The 22,936-nt window shown below is 38.9% G+C and overlaps 2 protein-coding genes across 6 annotated transcripts in view; one reads left to right on the top strand and one right to left on the bottom strand.

Moving 5' to 3' along the window:
* Positions 1-11,047: 11,047 nt before the first annotated feature.
* On the bottom strand, positions 11,048-16,771 carry LOC120798516 (zinc finger protein 79-like). 3 transcript variants are annotated; one of them, XM_040142848.1, is made up of 8 exons: positions 16,532-16,771; positions 14,978-15,180; positions 14,499-14,603; positions 14,154-14,249; positions 13,881-13,991; positions 13,380-13,497; positions 12,709-13,044; positions 11,048-12,585 (listed from the first exon to the last, which is right to left on the bottom strand). In XM_040142848.1, exons 2-8 carry the CDS (start codon positions 15,125-15,127, stop codon positions 11,642-11,644), a joined length of 1,860 nt encoding a protein of 619 aa, XP_039998782.1. In that variant the 5' UTR covers positions 15,128-15,180; positions 16,532-16,771; the 3' UTR covers positions 11,048-11,641. The 3 variants fall into 3 exon arrangements, with proteins under 3 accessions (XP_039998782.1, XP_039998763.1, XP_039998772.1); XM_040142829.1 differs by lacking the exon at positions 16,532-16,771 and adding an exon at positions 16,192-16,303; XM_040142838.1 differs by lacking the exon at positions 16,532-16,771 and adding an exon at positions 16,192-16,303 and having other exon boundaries at positions 11,048-12,579.
* The window catches only part of zgc:113263 (uncharacterized protein LOC503753 homolog), a 23,328-nt gene continuing 16,773 nt past the window's right edge, over positions 16,382-22,936 (top strand). The window contains exon 1 of one of the 3 annotated variants that reach the window (XM_040142782.1): positions 16,382-16,519. In XM_040142782.1, the coding sequence (XP_039998716.1) occupies positions 16,498-16,519 (22 nt within the window). In that variant the 5' untranslated portion in view covers positions 16,382-16,497. Of the gene's footprint in view, positions 16,520-19,673; positions 19,973-22,936 lie in introns of those variants that run through there. The other 2 variants (XM_040142790.1, XM_040142773.1) reach the window with 2 other exon arrangements.

The following is a 22,936-nucleotide window of genomic DNA, read 5'->3' as shown; positions in this document are numbered from 1 at the left end:
GATGCCTCACGCCCAGTGGATGGCATCACTGTGACCCTGGAGGAGACCACTTCCATCAGGTTTTTTCTGTCGTTTGTCATTCGCCTGGTTACGTATGTATAAACTCATATTAACCAGAGGCCTGCAGTCAGCAGCGACATTGTAGAATACATTTTACGTGGGAAATCACACCTCAAACTCATAAAGCATAACGCATCGCCACACTCCTTAATGATAGGATGAAATAAGTCAGACTGCCTACAGCATTACGGCAGTTGACAAAGCGGCATTTAATCAAGCATTTTCCCAGTGTAGTGTTGCAATATTTTTGTCAATGTGAACGTCTTAAGGTAGTATATTATTGGTAGTTGTAGTAGGAGTACCAGTGGTAGTAGTACTAGCACTGATAAAAGTGACAATTTAAAATGTAATCATGTCTTTGACTAATAATATTACAACCTTTATGGCTATTACTGCTTGTAATAGAGCTAACAATTATCATTTCTCCTCCATAAAAGCCACTTTCAGAGTGTCAGGGAAGGTCTGTGCTTTTAGCGCCATCTCGTCTGTCTCTTATCACCTCTCATCAGCAGGGTAGGTGAAAGAGGTTGGATGGGGGGGGGGTTGCTCATACGAGGCGAAGAGGAGACCCAAAAGGAGGCAGCATCCTTATCGAAGGCCTGGGCGCTGAGCCTGGGTTAAAAATAGAAACCGAGGGAGATTGGCATCGATTTCTGCAGGCGTTGACGGCCCGATTGACAGCAGCACCGCCGCGTCGGGCTGTTGAGCCATCGAGGGAATCCGCCAGACTGCCTATGATGAGATGAGATGGGAAGATAACTTCTGACAAGCCCTCCACCCGCCTCCCATCTCTAATCACCCCGTCTGCACACACACACACACACACACACACACAAACATGCACACTGAGAGAAAAAGTAATTACCACATGGATGCACCCGCACGCACGCAAACACACACACACACACACACACACACACAGACACTTGCTGCCCCCTGAGCAAGTAATGGGACTTTGGCTGGCTGAGCATCCACCTGTCCGGTGTCTCCTGCCAAGCCAAAGCTCATGTGCTCGCACACATACAAAATACCTCCGGATGTCCCTCCACAGCCACCAGCCACTGTCCTTAAGGGTTATCTCACTGATTTATCCTCCATCAGTAAATAGTGCCTAATATCCATGAGAGGTCCCGGATGGGGATGTCAGTGACCTTTGTTTTACTGCTGTACATGAACTCCACTAAGTGATTGCGGTTATTACGCTTTCTACTTTACTGCACTAGATATTTTTCATCTCCCTGCAGTATTAGCCACAATTCAGTCGAGCAAATGAATTTACCAGCCCGTTATCAATATTTTAGGGATTTACATGTGAAAATAACAAGCTTTTACTTTAATCAGAGTTTACCCTTGTCCGCTCACCTTTAAAGCAGTAGCTGGACATTTTTGGAAATATGCTTGTAAACTTTCTGGTGGAGAGTTAAATGAGCTGCAAATCTAAAGCTCACTAATAAACCTAGTATATTTCATCTGTTTATTAAGTACAAAAAGCTCAGTGTGAAAGCCCCCATTTGGCGCTTTACGTACTTACTTTTGGACGGAGCCAGGCTAGCTGTTTGACTAAGCTAAGCTAACTGTCTCCCGGCTCCAGCTTCAGCTTGCACGGACAGGTTTGAGGGTGGTATCAGTCTCCTCATCCAACTCTTGGCAAGAAAGCCTGTAAGCGTGTTTCCAAAATGTGAAACGTTTCCTTTAATATGAAGTGCTTAACTGTAAAAGAGTTTGCAGTCAGAGCCATAGCCAGGATATAGAAATATTAAAGTCAAAATCCCCCCAAGTTGTATTTAAATTGAGTAATTATTTCAAAGAAAGTTCTCCCTATAATTAGCGTGTAGTACCAAATTAGACCTACCTAGGTTTTTCCCGGAAATTTCTTAAAGAATTATTACTTCAGGATCTGTATAATAAAACATTTTATTTCTCAGTATATTAAAATTCTGCTGGAAAAGTACTGAATCCTTTATTCAATATTTTAGTGGCCTAAAGGTGATCACATTTCAATATACTCAGTGTAAAAAAAAAAAAAAAAACTGGAATGCCTACCATGTGTAAGCTTTTAACTGTAGAATGCAAACTCCCCCTGGCATTGCTAGAAACACCCCAAATCCCCAGAAAACATACTAAGGACATGACCTCAGTGTCCTCGGTGGCAGCTACAGCCCCATTGACAGTTCAACATTAACGGGATCCATCTGGAAGAACATTTCAAAATCAAAAGAAGTCTCTGTACTGCACTGAAGTTTATTTTAAACATGCAAAACACATTAATTTCACAATGGATGACTTAATGTATCATGTAAGTTTAAAGTCTAGACTTTTGTTTTTACTATAAACCCCAAAATATGTAGGTTTAAAATAGTGTTTTTTTACGACTTAAAGAAAAAGTCCTTAATATCAACATTAACTTCAAATAAAAATAAAGGAAAAAGATCCACTAAAGATTAAAATGTACAGTATTTTGGTATGGGACATTTTTCACACACTCTCTCCCACCCTTCCTTTAATCTGTCAATCGTAAAATGATCCCTTAAAGCCAAAATAATCATCATTAAAAGCTGAAAGTTTGATTTCTATGTTTAATTGGGTGATTTGCAGCAATCTGCCACAAGGACTATGTCAATCTGTTAGCATGATCTTCCTCCGGTTGAAACCACCTCTGAGGCAGTTACTCTGGGCTCCTCCTAATTAGAAACTCATTGAAATTTATGAGGGCCTGTTATGAATTATTGAGTACTGTTTCCTGGGAGGGATGACATTAGGGAAGTTTAAGCAAGTGAAGTTCTCGCAGGCCCCTTTATCAGTGTGTTTGACCATGTTCAGTTGGAATATAACACGGTATGTGTCTCCCTCTGGTGGTGAATATTGTACATTTGAAGTGGTGACTGTCGAATATACAGAGATGTACTTTCATGGTGGATTTTTTTTGGAAAACGTCTTATGACAATAGAGACAATGGTGAGGTTTCTCTCCTATCTTAGCGTCTTCTGTAGCGTGACCATGGTGAGGCTGCCTCAATATTAGCAGCCGAAACTGCTGCTTCCGAGAATGAACATGGTGACATCCTTTCAAGAGGTCCAGAGATGTGAAAGTCTTCGCACCTTCCCCACAGATGTGTTTGCTGGCGCTCACAGAAGAGAGCTGCTTTGGTTTTACCGCTGAATGGGTCAGAGACGTCGGCTCCGCCTCCCGTAGAGCACTCGGTTACATCTTCTTTCGATGGCAGATGTCCCTTCACTTGATCCACTGTGCTCTCTGAACTTCTGGGTTGCTAGTAGCTGGTTTTACTTGCTGTTTCTGCCAACAGGAAACAAGAGAATTAGGGATGAATTCACTCAGCAGGAACTACATTTAAAGCGAAGATTTGGTGCCTGCTATGCACTTTCAAGGAAGCAGCAGGTGTGGCACTTGTGGCAACAGTTAGTCGAAGGAGAATTTTAATAATTAATTAGTCAAATTTAAGGCTATTATCAAGCAAGCATGACAGATGTTCGCCAGTTCCAACTTTTCAAATGTGAGGATTTTCTGCCTTTCTTTGTTTTGTATCACTATAAATTGAATATCATAGAGTTTTGGACTATTGTTCCAGAAATTCTGTAGACAAACCCATCTAACGGACATAATTGAACCCTCACACAAACCAACTGTGCAATCTTACAACTGTCTTGAGTTGTGGACGCTTGCAAGTCGTAAACGTGGAAATTTTTCCCATCTTTACCTTCCATCCTATGTGACATGAATGTAGCATTAGAGGCCTCGGTGAAGCTTCAGCAGCATCATGCTCTATCTTACGCTAAACCTATCTTGTTGAGTTGAGAGCATGCTGCCGGTCACGTGTGATAAACTCAAACTCAAATCCAGTTGGAGAACTTGTAAAAACACTGTGTGTAATACCCAATTAGCCTTTTCCACCAAACACAAGGAGAATCCAGTGACCACAGTATCTTTCTGTGCATACCAAACACATGCACTAGACAAGGGTCAGACAGAGTCAGAAGATGGCATATTTTGAATTTTAGTCTCTTCTTACTCTTTCAGTTTGAAAGGGGACATGAAAGCTACAGTACAGTAAACACGTTTATCCAGTGTACTTCAAGCCCAAAGTACTGATTGTTCACTTATACTTCGGATTCAGACCAGTGCACGGAACAGGACAGGCGTCCACAGCACAAACCGATGACACGAAAACACTGGGACTCTAAAAGAAGCCCTAACCAAATGCAACCTGGTGCAAAGTCAGTCTCTACAAAGCTCACACTACAAGAGGACAAATTGCAGTGTTGCCAGATTTGACTGACAAAAAGGAGCTCAATCAGAGCCTAGAATCCGCCAATACCTGTTGACATTTTGGAAAACCAAGCAAATCGTATTCGCTGTTAGCAGGTCCTGTTTGTTATGTACCATTGGATGTACTTACTAATCTCACTGAATTACTTTAATACTGGAGAAACTCTAAAAACGGGATGATTCTCAGGCAAGTTCTGGAGTCATAGGGAGCGACTTTTTATATCTTTCTATCTATCTCGTCTTTTTTAAGCGGGTTTATGGATATTTATAATTCAGTATCTTTTCCTCACATCTCTCCCTCTGTGCCTCCCTTACACTTTAAAAAACTCTGAAACTCTGGAATATGACTGAACTGACTATAGTTGTAAAAAGTACAAAAAGTAGCCCCAATTACACAACAAACCAAATCAAATTTTTCGCAAAGAACTTAGCTAAAACTGCCCAATTGGGGCTCCTTTTTCTTTAACTCAGTTCAGTTCTTTCTTTCTTTTTTTTTTTTTTTTTTTACAAAATATGTGTTCGTCTTTTCAGAAGACAAACACATATTTTGTAAGCATGTTATAACAATATTTAATAGTAAAGATTATCCAAATAAATGCTCTTAATTGAAAAATAAATAAATAAATCAAAGCACTTCCAGGAAACCATTTCAAAGTAAGAGCCTTTTTGGAATTATATTTCCACATTTTTTTTTAATTATTGTTTTATGACTTAAACTAAAATGGAGCATGGTTTAAAATATGCAACATATAAAGGACAAAAGAAGTATTGCATTTTTTGACACTGGGGGCCCCTGGATATCTGGGACCCTAGGGGCAGTTCACTGCTGTGCCCAGTTGGTATTCCAGCCTTCTATATTAGCCTATAGTAATTTTAATGGTAGACACACACACCTCTTAAATCTGGGTCTGCATGTTGTCACAGTGGTGGCATTAAATCAGTGCTCTTAGCTACTGTATGTGTGGAAACAATCCTGGAACTCACTGGCCTATTACTCCACAGATTTTTCTCCGAGCAATGTATGTGTCATATTGTATTAATCCATGTGTCCACCATTTGTAAAGCTGTTTCACACAGCTCTTTTTCAGGAGAAAGGAGATGAGGCATCTCCCCCCTGAGCCCTTCTCGAAAAAGGCAATACCAGTCATCTGATCAAGTAATTTAAAAAAATGATCTACACCACCAAAAGGACTGTCAGAATTCGTTTAGAAAAACATAATTAACATACTGTAGAGATTAATATCCCTAATCTAAAAGAAATGAAAAAAATGAAAGCTGCATATCAGAGTTTTATGGAAAAGTTAAATCATTAAGTGGGAGAATGTTTTTAATTGTCTTTAAAATACAGATAGATTCATTCAAAACTGCTAGAATTCTAAAAGCATAGAAAAGCTGCATGTAAGGAGAGGGTAATGAATTGAACTAAAGATTCTTACTTCTGACCACCTGATAAAAGGTCTTTTTTACTGTGTGTCCAGTAAAACGGGTTGAGCCCATCCGAAACTGGAACAGAATTATGCCCACCAGTCAACAGGCTTCCCATAGCCCTGCCTCAGGATCACCTCCAGGGCGATGAAATGTGGAGTACCTGATATCTGTAGGAGGAAATGGATAAGGAGAGGGAACAGATAATGATTGACACATATAATACTGGATAAACACAAGTTTAAATAAATGATGAAGAGACTAACATCTGTGTCAGCGAATTATCTGACTATTTTGTCAATGCATCCTTTATGCAGGTCTTCTGTCATGTTTACTAGACCAATCTTGAAGAGTCCAAAATCTGTCCCCTTAATGTGGAGCTGATCAACAAAATACAAAGGAAGGAAGTGGAATTTTGTCTCATGGTGGATTAAACACCAACCTGAAAACTGGAGGTAAGATTTAGTAAAAAAAATATATATATCAAAAGGGGTTTTCAAAATAAGATTCCGGTTCAATATTCTCATGTTACATACTGTAGCTAAAGAACTGGATGGGGAGTCTACCCTCTGTTGCATTACACATATATCATTATAATTGTTTTAAAATTAAAACAAATATACAGCCATCCGGTGACAACAAACCTACATCTGTTGGTGATTATTTTGAGGTCAATAAAGTGATGTAAATTTCTATGTCTACAGAAACCAGTGACAAATTTGCATTAAGGTTTAGCTTTGAGGTTTTTGTCAGAAATACCTAAGAATTGATCGTATTGCCTTACAGCTGTTTGCACTATTCATTCAACGGACATAGTAATTGTGACAATGTAATGAGGCATGTCTTCTTCACCCATTTCTGTGCAAAACTGTCTACCACTATTTTAAAATCCAGAACCCCAACCGGTCGCTAGAAGCAAATGTCTAATTCTGAACTCTGGACTGAAAGGGAGGTTTCCTTTTTGGGATACTGAACATTTCCCACCCATTACTTGGGCGCTTCATGCAGTTTATGTTACAAAAACAAGAATTTGTGCTGATCCAAAAAGCCCTTACTTATTATTATATTTATTATTTCGATGACCTCAAATTTATCTAATATTTGAATCAAGGATTAATCTTGAGTTCAGTTCCATGATAGTGGAGGGGAATTTTACTAAGACACACAGAAATATGTTCAAAATTCTCTTGCAAAGTTTAGAGAGTAAATTTCACAAGGTATACAAGAAATATTCACAACCAACACGACGATAAAGCATGGCATTCCTTATTGAGCAACAAAAAAACATGATTATAGCAGAAATGATAACTGAACTCTGCTAGTTACACCCACGTATATGAACTGTACCTCTTTAAAACAACTGTATACAAATATATTAACACACCAGATGCAAACACAAACTTTGGCTGTTCAAACCTTCAATCCTTCAAATTTATGAGAGTGAGCAAGTGAAAAACAGGGCCCACACTCAAAAGATCACTCTGTTGATGCTTTAGCTTGTCTTGTCTGCTTGTGATTCCGCATCCAATGTGCTGATCAGCGAATACGCCTGGTCGAATTTCTTATCACAAAACTTACAGGCATACGGACGTTCCCTAGTGCGAAGACGCAAATGAGTTTTCCAGCACTTTTGGACATGGAAGCCCTTTGCCACAATAGGAACAAACGTACGGCTCCACTTTAGCATGAAGGTGCTGCTCTAGACCACGCTTTGTCTGGAAAGTCTTTTCGCATCTGTCACAGCGGTGCAGCTCCTCGAGTGTTTATTTTAATTTTCCAAGCTAAGTAGCTACTGATAATACAGGGAAATGTCTCTGTAAGGCACTTAGGGGCTTTTACACCATGGCCACTGGGAATTTTGGCTTTTGATTTTGGATGGAAGGTATGGATTAACTGTGGCCTCTGTTGCTGGTGTTTGTTTGCACTTCTAAATTTATGCCCTGGTATTAAACTCTGGGTGAGGGCAGCAGCAGTGAGGCTTAGCCAGAGAGCTTTGAGCTACTGCCATTAGTGTAACCAAAGTGAGATAAATAAATAAATAAATAGCTTCTCAGTGAGAAGCACACAAATTGAATTTTGAATGAGTTTGATCTTTTGTATGGCTGTTAGCGTTAGATCCGGTGAAGCTGCGGATTTGAGGCATTAAGCATTATTTACTTGATTCAATTTGTGCTTGCTATCTGCATGAAATTTACATCTGCTTGAACAGGACAGCAGCTAATTATGCACTCGGCAGTCTGTGAGGGGATGAGAGCTGAAAAGGTGCAATTCAGAGGTGATAGTTATCCAATCCTGGCTGATCTGAGTATTCAAAATAGTAATGGTAATGCCATTCCTCTCTAACCTTTGTCTACAACTGTCCCAAAATCATTTGAAAATTAATAACAATTACTTTTTCACACTATTTGTAAGATGTGTAAAATATGAATTAAGGACACTCAACACTTTCCTCTGTTATACCAGCTTCTTCAGAACATGGAGAGAACATGAGCAGTGATGGTCCAGTCTCTTATAACTGCGAGTTTGATGAATCAGGTCCAAAGGAACTGTCGTCATTCTCTTCGTCACTAGCATCTCCTTTCCCATGTATTATATCATGAACGTGATCTTCTGATGACACTGATGTATCTTTGAATGCTAGATTGGACAGGATCCCCTGGAACAGGAAACGTTCATGTTAGAAGCAGAACTTCATGTAGAGAGTGGCACTGATTGCCACTAACAGATACAAACGAATCAGATCTAACCATTTTGGTTAAGTGACTCTGAACTTAATGTCAAAGTTTATATTCACCATTAATTGTAACAGATTACATCAGATGTAGGTTTTAGTGGGTAAATTGCAGATTATTACGGCTTTCCTTTACAGAATGCCAAATGTAAACAGGCTTTTATTTTCAGTCAACTTTAGCTGCTGTTTTTGATGCAGCAGAATCTTTTTCAGATCCTAATGATCAGAGACAACCTGCTATAACTGGCAGTCAAGGGAAGACATGTCATACACAGAGGATACCTGGAAAATGGGGAAGAGTGGAGTACTAATATTTAAATAGTACAGGACCTCTAAACAATGGTGTGTAACTTGATGGCTAGGTACAGATATTTTCACCCTGCTGCCTACCTTTGGAAATCTAGAGTTGGTAGAAGAACTCCCACATCAGGATTTGCAAATCAAAATGGGCTCAATGCAGAGCTGGGAACACCTAATGGACAGGAAAAAAGCAGAAATACATGGTGTCACATTTGTCACTGAGTAATGTCTGAACCACAAATGGTGGTCCACAAATGCTGACTTAGACATCTCCACTTCTTTAACTCGATCCTGCCATGAAGCCCAGAAGAGGTTTATTTTCATAACTGTATCATTATTCATTTGAGTGTTCCCCTTATGAAAACATGTAGTGTATGAGTTTTGTTACTCTTTCTAAAATAAAAACATAATTTTGGTTATTTTTTAAGGTAACTAATACCCATGGACTAAACTAATTTTTGGAAGACTGGCCTGTCTGTTGCATCCAATGCTCACAAGAGTACTGGCATCAAAATAATATGTCTGTGACTGTCTGCTGCGAAGCCAATGCTTTAGCATAGAGAATGTGTTCTGATGTCAAAAACCGAGGCACAGATATTTCCTACTTCTTCCTCCTTGCAGTTTGTTGTTGTTCTCCTTTGGAAAATGTTGAGGTGTTCCTGTATAGCATTGCAGTTACTTGGATCCGCCTTTAGAAATTCCAAGATGATCAGAACAACAACTGTTTTTTGTTTCTTTGCTCAAAATTTGACTGAGTTATTTATTCATTTTCCTCATAAGTAGACCCAATATCCATATGCATTTTACCCGAGCTCTCGGTCCCAGGATCAGCTGAGTCCTCCGTTTGTAGCTCGTGCGCTCAGCGACCATCTCTTTCACCAGTGGGATGAAATCACCAAGTCTGTCAGCCTGGGCTACATTCTGCTCCAGGGCCACATGCCACATACAGGCTGACATCAGCCTCAGTGAAGGAACCAGGAGGCGCAGGGAGGAGAGAGGGAGGATGTGACAATAGTTAAAGGAAGAGAAAAACTAAAAACCCTCATTCAGTCTTTATTTTATGTCCGCTATGCATACTCAGTAGCAGCTTTTACAGATACATCCGATCTTTAAAGACATTTATACATCTATTGTCTATTAAATTATTGATTCACAGTCAATATTTACTATTGTGGGACTACATAGTTAACGTTAGCCCTTTGCTGACCAACAGGAGACGCTGTTTGGTGGGGAACAGCCAAGTTACGATGCTGGCAATGTAAACATCCGACACAACGGAGTCTAACTGTAGAGGGGCAGAAATAATATCTTTTCACTGTTTACAATATATATATTACTCTCACAGGTAGAAGCATATAGAGTAAAATACAGACCTTGATATCTAGCCATTCACGGAGCGCTTAAGGATGTTAGCCTGGCTGTACTATATGTAAACTATATGAAGCAGAGTTGAACAGTGACCTGTAACCGTTATATTTATTTCGATAAACTACCTATGCAGGGATAGATAATGTTTTATATTTTTGCAAATTTACACACTGAGGAAAGTGTAGCCTTGTTAACAAACGGTTTCAAGAACTTGCGTTTCCACAGCAACAATAACACTGAAACCTCCGGTCAACGTCCTTCAAAACAAAACTGGCATCTCTACAAAGTTTAAACCAGGGACAAAGACTGCCTGTCTTATGCGTCAAAAAATTCTCCTTCTGTGTTGAATTTATTCCACTTACCGTATGGCTATTTGTGTTTTCATTTAGTGGGTACATACCAAATTACAGTACGTTAACACAAAGTTACAAGTCAAATTATCCGCTTTTATTCTGAAGTGAGGAGACGCGTAACGGAAGTCTGGCGGTTGCTGGGGGAAATGCGGAAGATCAGTCGGTTGCCGGTTTTCAAAATAAGAGTTAGGCTCAAAAACCGCACATCGAAGTTACAATGAATTAATAATATTTACTTTTACTGTGTTTTTAACCGCTGTAAATAGCAGGACATCATTTGAGAACTTATGCAATTGTTGTTAGTCTCTTATGTGATCTGTTTTATTGAACAGTTTGCATATACCAATGTGTTCAGCCAGCCCTACTGGATCAATAACCTACCTTTACTGCAAATATTTAATTGTCACTGTGTAGGTGTTGTCTAATAAAGTATAAGAAAAGTGTTTAGCTCTGAGGGATTTAATTTCCAGTTCTAGCTTACATCATCAGTAATTCATGTTTTTCCAAACTGACCATCCACTCTTTAGAAAAAACAAAGTGCCGTAAACCATTAAGAGTTAAAAGAAATTGTTTACAATCTTTGGTACACACATTTATTAAAGTCATAGACAAACCCTATGGACAGGGGTTTTTCTTAAGTAATATAAGGCACAAATAAAGCGCGTTACTTTCACTATATTTTCAGGAATCTTTGTTCTTTGTTCACTCATTTGAACCCTTGGAAGTCACTAATTTACAATGAGATATACACACCCATTCATCCACATTCTTACAATACATACGGTCACCCTTTCTGACACACTTCTACACATTCACGCACAAGCCTGTTACCATCTCACACATCTCACTATCTCTCTCCTTAACTTCAACTCTAAACATAATACTAAAATCAAGTCTTAACCCTAAGCTAACCCTAAACATTTTGCTCTTTAATAATGGTCCCCTAAAACTTGACGTGCATTTACATACATTTCATCATGTAATATTTGAGTATCCCAAATCCATATTTATATACACATATTAGTGATTAACTGATATGAAGATGCACCAATTAACAGCATTCCTAACGTAGAAATGAACCAGGCTTTCATCGGTCACTTAAGATGCCCTCAACAGTATGCTAGATGTTCTTGTGGACTTTAAGATGTATTTTCATGTTGGATTTTTGGGAAAAAGTCTTGTGACATGTTAAACACTGGTGAGGTTTCTCTCCCGTGTGTGTCCTCATGTGTTTCTTCAGTCCTGAACTACTGTGGAACGATTTGTCACATTGGGAGCAAGAATACGGCCTCTCCCCCGTGTGCGATCTCCGATGTAGCGTCAGTTGTACAGCTGTGGCAAAGCCTTTTCCGCAGGATTCACACTGATAAGGCCGCTCCCCTGTGTGACTGCGTGAATGCACTAGCAAGGCCCCAGAGCTACAGAAAGACATACCACATGTGCTGCACAGGTACGGCTTCTCTTTCATATGCATCCTAAGGTGCACGGTGCGTGGATACAACTGTGTAAATTTCTTGTCACATAAAGTACAGGCATATGGGCGCTCACCAGTGTGGATGCGCACGTGGGACTTCAAGACTGAATTTGTCAGGAATCTCTTATCACAGTACGAACAGGCAAACGGCCTCTCTCCAGTGTGATGTCGCAGGTGAACTGTAAGCAAACCCTGAGAACTAAATCTCTTCTCACAAAAACTGCAAGCGAAGGACAGGACTTTAGGTTTAGAGTGAATAAGGACATGTTGATTCAGGTCTTTACGGCTTTTATATGTCTTGTCGCACTGTGTGCACTTGAATGGCCGTGCCGAAGTGTGAACAAAACGATGGTTTTTCAAGGCGGAACAAGATGAAAAAGTCTTTCCACACTCCAGGCAGGTGTTTTTATTGGCTCTTATGGAGTTGCTGCTGAGTGGACGGGAGACATTGGCTCTGCCTCCTGTCGAAAACTGGATTGTGCTCGCTTCTGATGGCTCCTCTTTTCTGCTCAGTTCCAGATGTTGCTTCACTCCTTCCACTGAGTTAACTATGCCTCTGGGTGGCTGGAGGGCAGCTTCACCAGCTGTTTCTGCCGATGGGAAACACGAGAGTTTGCGGTGAATTCACTCAACAGAATGATTAAATGAAAAACACAAGGAGAATATTTTTTCAGAATGTCAAGAAAATCCTGTACGATGCAAGAGATGCTCACCTCTGTCATCTGCAGCATCATCTCCTTCAGAACATGGAGAGGAAGTGAGTGGTGACAGTCCATACTCCTGCAGCTGAGAGTGTGGATTAGTTTCAATGGAACTGTCGTCAGTCTCTTCATCATCCTCACACACGTCTTCTATGCTATAGCTGTTTACTTGCTTGAGCGTCTCCTCTTCGTATTTTCCACGATGTCTTCCCTGTGGTGTCTTAGTGTCCTGTTTGCCGTCTGCACCTCCCCAATGTATTTTTTGATCGATATCACCTTCAGGAGCCCCTAAAGTCTGTTTAGATGCAAGTGTGGAGAGGATTGTGTCTGACGTGAAGGTGAATTCACCTGACAAACAGAGATAATATTGATCTTAGAGGCGAAATTCAATGTAAAAGACACCAGAGTGGTCCTGGCTGTCAGGCAGGAATGCAGCACTACCAGTACCAGTTTAAATGTGTATTTCAGAGAATTTCAGTACAGAATACTGAACATATTGAAAATCTCTATATTAATAAAGTGCCATGTCAGACAAGAAGGCAAAAAAATGTTTTCTTCCCTTACCCCGTAGTTTAGATGCACTTTTTCATTCACTAACCATTTAAAATAGCTTAGGAATACAGACAACTGCACCTTGACTTTAACTGGAAGAAACATTATTTCAAATTTTGACAGATTCTAACTTTTAGTCAACTTTTGCCGTTCCTGTTGATGCTGCAAAATCTTCCTCAGATCTTCATCATCAGAAACAAACTGCTCAAGCTGGTCGTTGTTGGAAGAAAGGTCAAACATGGAGAATACCTACCAAAAAAAAAAGAAAAATAAACAGATTTTAAACACAAGGGTTATCATGCATTTTCAATTTTAAACGTCTCAAGTTTTCCGCTTCTTCTTCCAAGATCGGTCTTTATAAAGTGCATCTACATTTTAAATGTGTGTTGGCATAGGCTGTTTTTTGGAGAACTGCCAATAAACAGCAGTCTTTCCCTCTATTGATTTACACATCCCAAAATTTTTTAGAACCTATCAAATGCTACATTGACTTTCAATATTTTTCCACACTTGTGTAAGAAATCATAAGCGATACTGAAGTACAGGAGTGCAGCTAAACTTGAACAGCATTTGGTGGTTGAGTAGCTAGAAGGTCAGATGGATGGTCAGCTTTTTTTAACCCTGCTGTCTACCTGTGAAAAACTTGGTACTGGGAGAAACTCTTCCAGTCGGTAGAAGAACTCCCAGACCAGGATCTGCAGCGCTGTGTCAAAATGAACTCCATACTGTAGTGGGAACACTTCCTTTGACGTGAGAAAAAAAAAAAACCTCATAAACATCAAACATTATCCCGCATCAAATATACAGAAGACTTTCACATTTTACAGATAGAAACATAATCTAGATGCACACATTAATGGCTTAGACCACTGAAAAAAAACAGAAAATTTTAGGGAAAAACTCACCTCGAAAAAAATGTCTTTTTGAGATTGGTCTCTAAGTAATGTCTGAACCAGCTGCACAAATGCTGACTTTGAAATCTCCACCTCTGCATCTTGGTCCTGTCATGAATGCCAGGACAAGTTTATTAACATGTATGAATTATGAATTTCTGTGCCTATAGCAAATAATAAAAATGTATATTTCAGATTATAGGCTGTTTGGCTTATCGTTTGTATTCCAATATCCAATAAGGACTTCAAAGCTATCGCTCTGTGTCAGGCAGTTAGCTCTGTCCGACAACTCAACCTACTTGGACATCTGTGATATTGTATCCTCATACAAAACATCCTTCCATTAACATAGCCGACCTCTTCGTAGATGCAGGTTGTTGTCCACAGTTGGAAACTATTAAGATGATCCTGGATAGCTGTACAGTCAACCTCATCCATCGTCTTTAACGATTCAAGGATGAGCTGAAAAACACAAAGCATTATTCTATTATCGTTTTAAATTTTTCCAAATGCAGAATCTTAAAAAAAAAAAAAATTTATGTTAAGTTTCAGTGAAGCAATAGTCTCCTTTGGGCACTTTATATGGTTGCATAAACTGATAATCACTTAAAATAATGCTGTTTACATACCTATCGAAAGAGAATGGTGGAAATATGTTAATTTTTCTCTTGCAAGTAATTAGTTTCCTGACCCACAACTATAAAATTTAACCAATTCAATTACTTTTATGATTCTGTTCCACCACATGGTGATAGAAAGCTTTGAAGATATGAAAAGGAAAAGAAGAGAACAGGAAAAGATGCTCAAAAATAGTCACAGTATCCACATCCACTCACCCGAGCTCTCAGTCCCAGGATCAGCTGAGTCCTCTGTTTGTAGTTCAGAAGCTCTGGGACCATCTCTGTCACCAATGTCATGAATTTGGCCAGTTTGTCATACTGGTCTACATTTCGCTCCTGGGCCACCTGCCACATACAGGCCGACATCAGCCTCAGTGGAGGAACCAGCAGGTGCAGGGAGGAAAGAGGGAGATGAGGATCTGACAATAGATACAGGCAGTGAGCACATTATCAATGTTCACAATCTTGAAACTTAAACTGTATAGATGCACAATAAGTTAATATTATATACACCACTCAATAGCATCTTTGACAGTTACATTCCATCTCCTAACAGATACAACCACACTAAAGAAGTTCAGATTGCTCTGGAATAAGGAACATCCGTTACAATAGCTACAGTAAATATATGTTGTAGGGCTGCAATTAATGATTATTTTTTATCTCTGATTAGTCTGACCATAATTTTCTCAATTAAACACTGAATCATTGAGTGTATAAAATGTCACAAAATAGTGAAATATTTACATTCCAATCCTAGAGCCTTCAGATTGCTTGTGTTGTCCACCCAACAAACCAAAATCCAATGATATGTAGTTTACAGTGATATTACACAGAAAAAAGGCGCAAAATTTGAGAAGCTGGAACCAGAAAGTATCTGGTCAGTTTTACCTAATAAATGACTTAAATGATTAAATGATTATCAGAACAGCTGAAGGTTAATTTTTTTATTTTTTATTTTTATTTGTCCACATACATGAACTTCCATACAGATGAATTGTTCCTTTAGGCTTTGATTTAAACATGATGGAAGGCTGGAATCCAGGGATTTTAATATAACGACAATAAATAGGATATAAAGATGATAAACAGGTCCATTGGTACATGCAGCAGGATTTTCTTTGATTTTATTAGAAAGACATAGTAATAGGTAGCATCAGTTTCTGGTGCACACTCCGACGCAGAAGGTGGCGCTAATACACCACCAAGCACGCTGATAGCCGAGTCTGTATTGCTCTGACCGACAGGCGGCGCTGTTTGTTAGCGGTTTAGCACAACAAATGCAACTCCTCGTTCAAACGTTACGGTGCACTTCGACTAAACTGAGTTTTATTGCGGCTAAGTAGAGCTCCTACGAACTGTTTAACGCTACTAAATGTTTAATCTCTCCTAGATAAGGAGTTACTAGCATACACAGTAAACATACAGACCTGTACTTTTTGCCATTTCAGAAGCGCGTTAGTTAGCTTTGCTAACCGTTGCAGCCAGTGGTTTAGCTAGTAGCACAGTTGAAGATTATCAGTCAACTTGTAAGTTTTATTTCAGAAGACTACCTATACATCCCAGTCAAAGCGTACACAGTGATTTGAGTATAGTGTAGCCTAGCTACTATTTAAGGCAAAAAAAAAACCCAAATGAGTAGTTAGCTAGCGCTTCCGGTCTCCCGTTTTCAAAATAAAAGGGGAACTCGATGAGCTCAATAAAAGTTAACTTCTCACCTAGCTGCCTTGAGGAGAATGAAGCGCAAGGGATTATCGGGCAAGTACTTACCTTTGTCACAAAATAACAGCTTTTATGTCTAAACATACGGAGCAAGGGTTTTAAGCACTGAAAGTACTAAATAGTGGCATGGATTGTTTTTATTCATTAACTTCACACAAACTGCAGTAATAAAAAAACCTAATTCAAAACAATATTTGGTGTGACCACCCTCTGCTTTAAAACAACACCAATTCTCCTAGGTACACATGGATGTCGTTGCAAGCATCTTGGAGAACTTGCCACAGTTCTTCTTTGTCTCAGTTGCTTCTATCTCTTCATGCAATCACAGACTGACTCGATGATATTGAGATCTCTGGTGGCCGTACCTCTTGTTGCAGGACTCCTTGTTCTTCTTGTTGCTGAATATAGTTCTTTATGACTCTAGCTGTGTGATTGGACCCATAGTTATTCTGCAGAAGTAATTTGGGACAGATCAGATACCTCCCTGATTGTACTGCACGAAGGATAAGAATCTAAACATCTGAAAAGCCTAAAACTTTTATTTTATTTAAACTGTTTTTATTTGGATTTTCAATAACAGAGGATGGGAATCAAATTATACACAATATAGACATAGTGGCATGACCTTCACGTATTATCATATGACCAAAATATACTCCATGATAAGAGCCTAAAACTTTTGTCCAGTACTCTATACACACATACACACACAGACATCTACGTATGAACGAACAGATGGGTGAAAAATGGGTGTAAAATGTCAAATTAGCAAAATGACTCCTGATAGTGCTGAGGCAAACTTAATATATTGTAAAATTAATGACATTCTCTTCAGTTTCTAAAAACTAATGATCTTGATTTGATCTAATATAAAATATTTGTTTTATGCGTGCATAATACAGCTCTTGTATAAAGTGCCATTCTGTATAATGAGTGCTTGTGATACTTTATTTGACCATTTACACTTGTATACTATTGCATGATGCCAGAGCAGCTTCAGTGTTTAGAATGTACAAGTCTCTGGAAAACTGCTGAGGGAATCAAACGCCATTCTTTGAAAAAGATATTCCCTTATTTAGTGTTTTGATGATCATGGTGAAGAGGACTGTCTAACACCTCAGTCCAAAATTTTCCATAGATGTTTGGTTTAACACCTGTGATGACCACATAGGCCACGGTGTATGATTTACATAATTTTTATACTCATCAAACCATTCAGTGACGCTTTGTTTAGGATACTGCTGTGTCTCTGTTTAAACTCAAAGAATCTCTGGGCATATTTCAGGTGGAAACACTGTTTTGGATATTGTTCCCTCAGTTTTATGACAGAAGTCTGCAGAAAGAAATGCTTTGATGGATCTCACTAATGGAGAAGGGGTTCACCACAAAGAGTCCCAGTTGATCCTGCAGATGTGTTTTGTCAGATATTGGTCCACTCTTACACTCACATCCTGCCACAGTTAGTCTTAGTGCATTAGTGAGAGGTGAAACGTGCGGAGTTATGCAATGGCATCACAAATTCTACGTCTTAAACACCTCAACAAGTCAGTTATTTGCATACATAAAAAAACTTTAGATTCATGTATACATGCAATATACATATACACTCATCAAGCACTTTATTAGGAACACCAAACTAATACTGGGTAGTGCCTCTCTTACATCTCAAAATACCCTCAGTTCATTGTGGCATGGATTCTGCAAGATGTTGGAAAAATTTCTTTGAGATTCTGGTCCACATAATTCACATAATCACATAATTTCAGCAGATTTGTCAGCTCCACATTTATGCTGCAAATCTCCCGTTCTATCACCTCCCAAAGGTGTTCTGTTGGATTCACATCTGGTGACTGCGGTAGGCCACTGGAGTACACTGAACTTGTCATGTTCATGAAACCAGTTTGAGACGAATTTTGCTTTGTGACCTGGTGCATTATCATGCTGGAGGTAGCAGAAGATGGTAAACTCTGGCCATAAAGGGATGAGCGTAGTCGGCAACAATACTCAGACAGGCTGCAGCAATGAAATGATGATTGACTGGTATTAAGGGGCCCAAAGTGTGCCAAGAAAACCTTCCCCCTACCATTACACCACCACCACCTGCCTGCACTGTTGACACAAGGCAGTTTGGGTCCATGGATTCCTGCTGTTGATTCCGAATTCAGACCTACCATCGGATGCCTCAGCAGAAATTGACCAATACGTTTTTCCAGTCTTTAGCTGTCCAGTTTTGGTGAGCCTGTGCCCACTGCGGAGAGGAGCCAGACGTGATCTTCTGCTGATGTAGCCCTTCCACCTCCAAGTTGGACGTGTTGTGCATTCTGAGATGCTTGTCTGCTCACCACGGTTGTGGTGAAAAGTGGTTATCTGAGTTACCGTAGCCTTTCTGTCAGGTCCAACCAGTCTGGCCATTCTCCTCTGACCTCTCTCATCAACAAGGCATTTATGTGATGTGATAATTAACTGAAGCTCCTGACTTGTACCTGCATGACTTTTTGCATTGCACTGCCGCCACATGATTGGCTGAAGGATAATTGCATGAATAAGCAGGTGAACAAGTGTTCCTAATAAAGTGCTTGGTGAGTGTTTGGCTTCATACACTGTACATGCAGGGGTGGAAAATAAGTATATTTACTGTAGTACTGTACTTATGCGCAATTCTAAAATACTTGTGTTTTACTTTTATTGTTGTAATGTTTTACCTTTTACTCTACTAATTGTATGTACCTAACAGCTGTTATTACTTATTTCGAAGATTTAAATATCTAGCAGTATATAAATTAATTAAAAGCTCTACATCAATCAGCTACATCATAAAAATGCTGCTTTCACATTATTGCATCGGTAATAAAGATCCAATAAAATATACAATGTAACACTGAAATTAGTGCTTTTACTCATGCTAATAATATTTCTGTACTTTAATTGTACTTCTAAGTTAAATTCCGAAATCAGAACTTTTACCTGTAATGGAGTATTTTTAAATTGTGGTATTGCTACTTTTAATGTAAAGAATGTGATTACATACACAGTACTTTGAATTTAAAACTGATGATACCTGGTCGGACCTGAGGTAAATGGAAAGTCTATAGCGCCATCTAGTGCTGTACAATCTGAATTGCCCGGTTGATCCGGTCTTCGTCAGCCAACCAGGAAAGAGGGTTTGCCGTGATCTGGACTGAGGCGGATGAGACCAGAAACCTTTGTTCTGTCTCTCCTCCCAACGCGAGAATAAAAACAAGAGCCTGTCAATGCTTCCAGCAAAATTGCGCTCGTATTTTAGGGTAGGCGATCGCTGATGGACGTTTTGTTTCACAGAAATGAGCAGAATTTAATTGGCAGGCTTTATCATTTTTCTCCTGATCGCTACAACCGGAGGGGGGGACATCTGTTCGTTTTTTTTTTTTGTTTGTTTTTTTAAATTTTTTTCCCCCCTTGTCAGCTGCTAAATGGAAATAAAACGCGGAACTGAAAGTGGAAGCAGTCGAGGTGCGTGTACCCTCATGAAAAATCACGATATCAGTTTTAAAATGATCTCTGATGTGCGTGTTGGCATCAGTTAGTTTACAGTGACCTTAACACAGATAACGGGAATTAACTGCGTACATTCTCTATTAATATTCCTGCAGTTTTTATATAAGGACTAATTTGATGCACAATGAGCTTATTAGTATCAAATGTTCAGGATGTCTTTTATCTCGGTGATTTGGTTAAATATTTGTATGGTATAATTTTATTGTCGATCAGAGCATTATTCTAGTTATTTTTTTTTCCTACAGTACCTGTTATAAATTCAGCAGCTTGTACAGCCTAGAATAAGTCAGCATTGAGCTGTGTAACTCATTCTGTGAGTTTGTTGTGAGTTTGATGGATGCTGTTGTCAGCGCACCTGAGAGCAGAAGCAATATAAAGCCATTATTTCAGCCGCCACTTTGCCGGTTTAAATTAAATTCAGTTATGCACAGTGTGCTTTTGGCCAGCACGTCAGGTGTCTGGACGATGTTGTTGACACAGATATTCCCTTGTTCCAGCCTCTTAATTGTGAGGATTTGCTGCTTTCATCTGTGTTTTATGTGACAGTAAACTGAATATCATTAGGGTTTGGAGAGGTAGTTGGAAAAAACAAGCAACCTGAAGACATCACCCTGGGCTCTGGGAAAATGGGATGGGCAGTTTTCACTTTTTAAAGACATTTTCTAAATTAAACTATAAATAGATTACTTGAGAAAATAATGGGTAAATTAGGTAATGCTAAAAATAATAGTTACTTGCAGCCCCACACAATCATCATGACGAAATCGAAAGATTTAATCCGGGTCAAAATTATTGAATACAAGTGCATAATTCAGAATATCTTCAAAAATAAATGCCATTTTTGCAATGGCAGATTTCAGCTCTCTCCAAAGGTTTTCAATAGGATTTAGGTCAGGACTCACTGCTGGCCAGTTTAAATAAGTCCATCTTTTCCTTTTCAACCATGCTTTTGTGCTCTTGGATGTGTGCTGTGGGTCGTTGTCCTGCTGAAAGACCCAAAACCTTCGCTTCAGACCTACTTTTCTGACACTGGGAAATATATTTCGCTCTAAAATACCTTGGTAATCTTCTGATTTCATCATTCCTTTTGATACATTCAGTGCCTCCAGTACCAGAGGCAGCAAAGCAGCCCCACAGCATGATGGAACCTCCACCATGTTTTACTGTAGGTAGGGTGTTATTTTCCTTATAGCTTCATTTTGTCGCCTATAAACAAACTATATACTGCATTCCCAAAGAGCTTTACTTTAGTTTCATCTGTCCATGGAACATTATCCCACAAAGACTGTGGCTTATCTATGGAAGTTCTTGCAAACATTAGTATACCTTTTGTGCCTTTCTTTCAATAGTGGTGACCTCATTGGCCTTCACCCATGGAGCCCTACTTGGTCAAGCGTGTGTGGTGTAAGGTACAGGCTGAATCCACCACTCCAGATTGCTCCAGATGAGCCTGGAGCTCTTTAGACATCTTGCACGGTGTTTTTTTCCACAATCCACATCATCCTTTGCAGACTTCTCTCATCAAGTTTCTTCATAGCACAATGACAGTGAAACTTCTTGATAACATTAGGAACTGCTGAAACAGGGATTTCAAGTCTGGCGATTGCTTTGTAGCCTTTGGAATTATGTTTTTTGATGATTGCATTTCTGATGCTCTCAGATAGCTCTCTTCTTCATTGTGAAAAGGAAACTGGAAACAATCTGCCCCTTTTTATGTAGTAAAACCATCATTCATTGGTTAATGAATGTTAATGTGGTTAATGTGTGTGTCATGTGAACACTGAAAAAATTAGTACAGGTGAGTCTTATTTGTTTTTTATTTTGTTTAGGGAACTAATTTAAATTCATCAAAAGGGTACCAATAGTTAGGGGTCCAGGGTACATTTTGTGTTTGGAGTATTTCGCTATTATGCAAGTTTTTTCTTTTTCTTTTGTTCAGTTACCTTTGACCTTTTAATTAAAATATTCCGGTTAAACAAAATTGGTTCATTTGTATTTATTTCTGCAGATATTCTGAATTATGTATTTGAAATTCAGGGGTGCAAATAATTTTGACCAGGACTGTAATCTGAGCAGATTACCAGAACTAAAAACAAGACCAGTTTAAAAGCAGATCCATTTTTTTGAAAACCTCATGTAAACAGCAGATAGAGATACTGTATTAGTACTATAATTGTTTCCCCCTGCCACAAAATACTCAAAATAGCAGAACCCTAAAAATCCATTATTGCAACCTTATACAGACATAACCCTTAATTGGAGGTCCCACAAAATGTATATTTTGTTGATGTTTTTTAGTTTTACACATTAAAATATTATCCTTTGACAAGTTGAAATGGGGAATGTGGATTAAGTCTTTTATCACAGTATCTGTCATTTTAATATAGTGATATTTTTCTATATTGTGATTTAGTACATTTTGTGGAAAATTAGTTCAGAAACTAGTTGACAAAATAATATCACCACAAGGTCCATTTAGTAGCTATTCTAGAAAAGATCGAATGATCTTCCGTAGCAGAGGCATATACACAGTGTAAAACTCAATTTCTCAAACCGTTTCTCAGAAACTGTTTATACATAGATAAAATAACCAGACGAGTGTGATAAAATGCCTGACAAAGATTTTCCATCACATTGATGCAAAAATCATAAAAATCTGTTTTTTCCATCAGGCAGTCCTGCTCACTCATTTGCAAAATTGCCTACAAAAGTCTAATAAAACTAGACATCTTGAACGCATTGCTAAATCAATATGAATGGTGTGGCAAAATCACTAGATAATAAAGTGATAGCATCTATATACATTTGAGAAGCAATATGGACCATAAAATTGTTGTGCAACCAATAGTAATTTCTACAGGGGTTATATGTAATCTGGTTATTTAGAGGTAAAACAAACACCCGTCTTGATTTGTTAAT

Source organism: Xiphias gladius, chromosome 2 (genome assembly GCF_016859285.1).
Source record: "Xiphias gladius isolate SHS-SW01 ecotype Sanya breed wild chromosome 2, ASM1685928v1, whole genome shotgun sequence".
Lineage (NCBI taxonomy): Eukaryota > Metazoa > Chordata > Actinopteri > Istiophoriformes > Xiphiidae > Xiphias > Xiphias gladius.
Note: the sequence above shows the minus strand (reverse complement) of the source record. Positions and strands in the feature narration are given on the sequence as shown.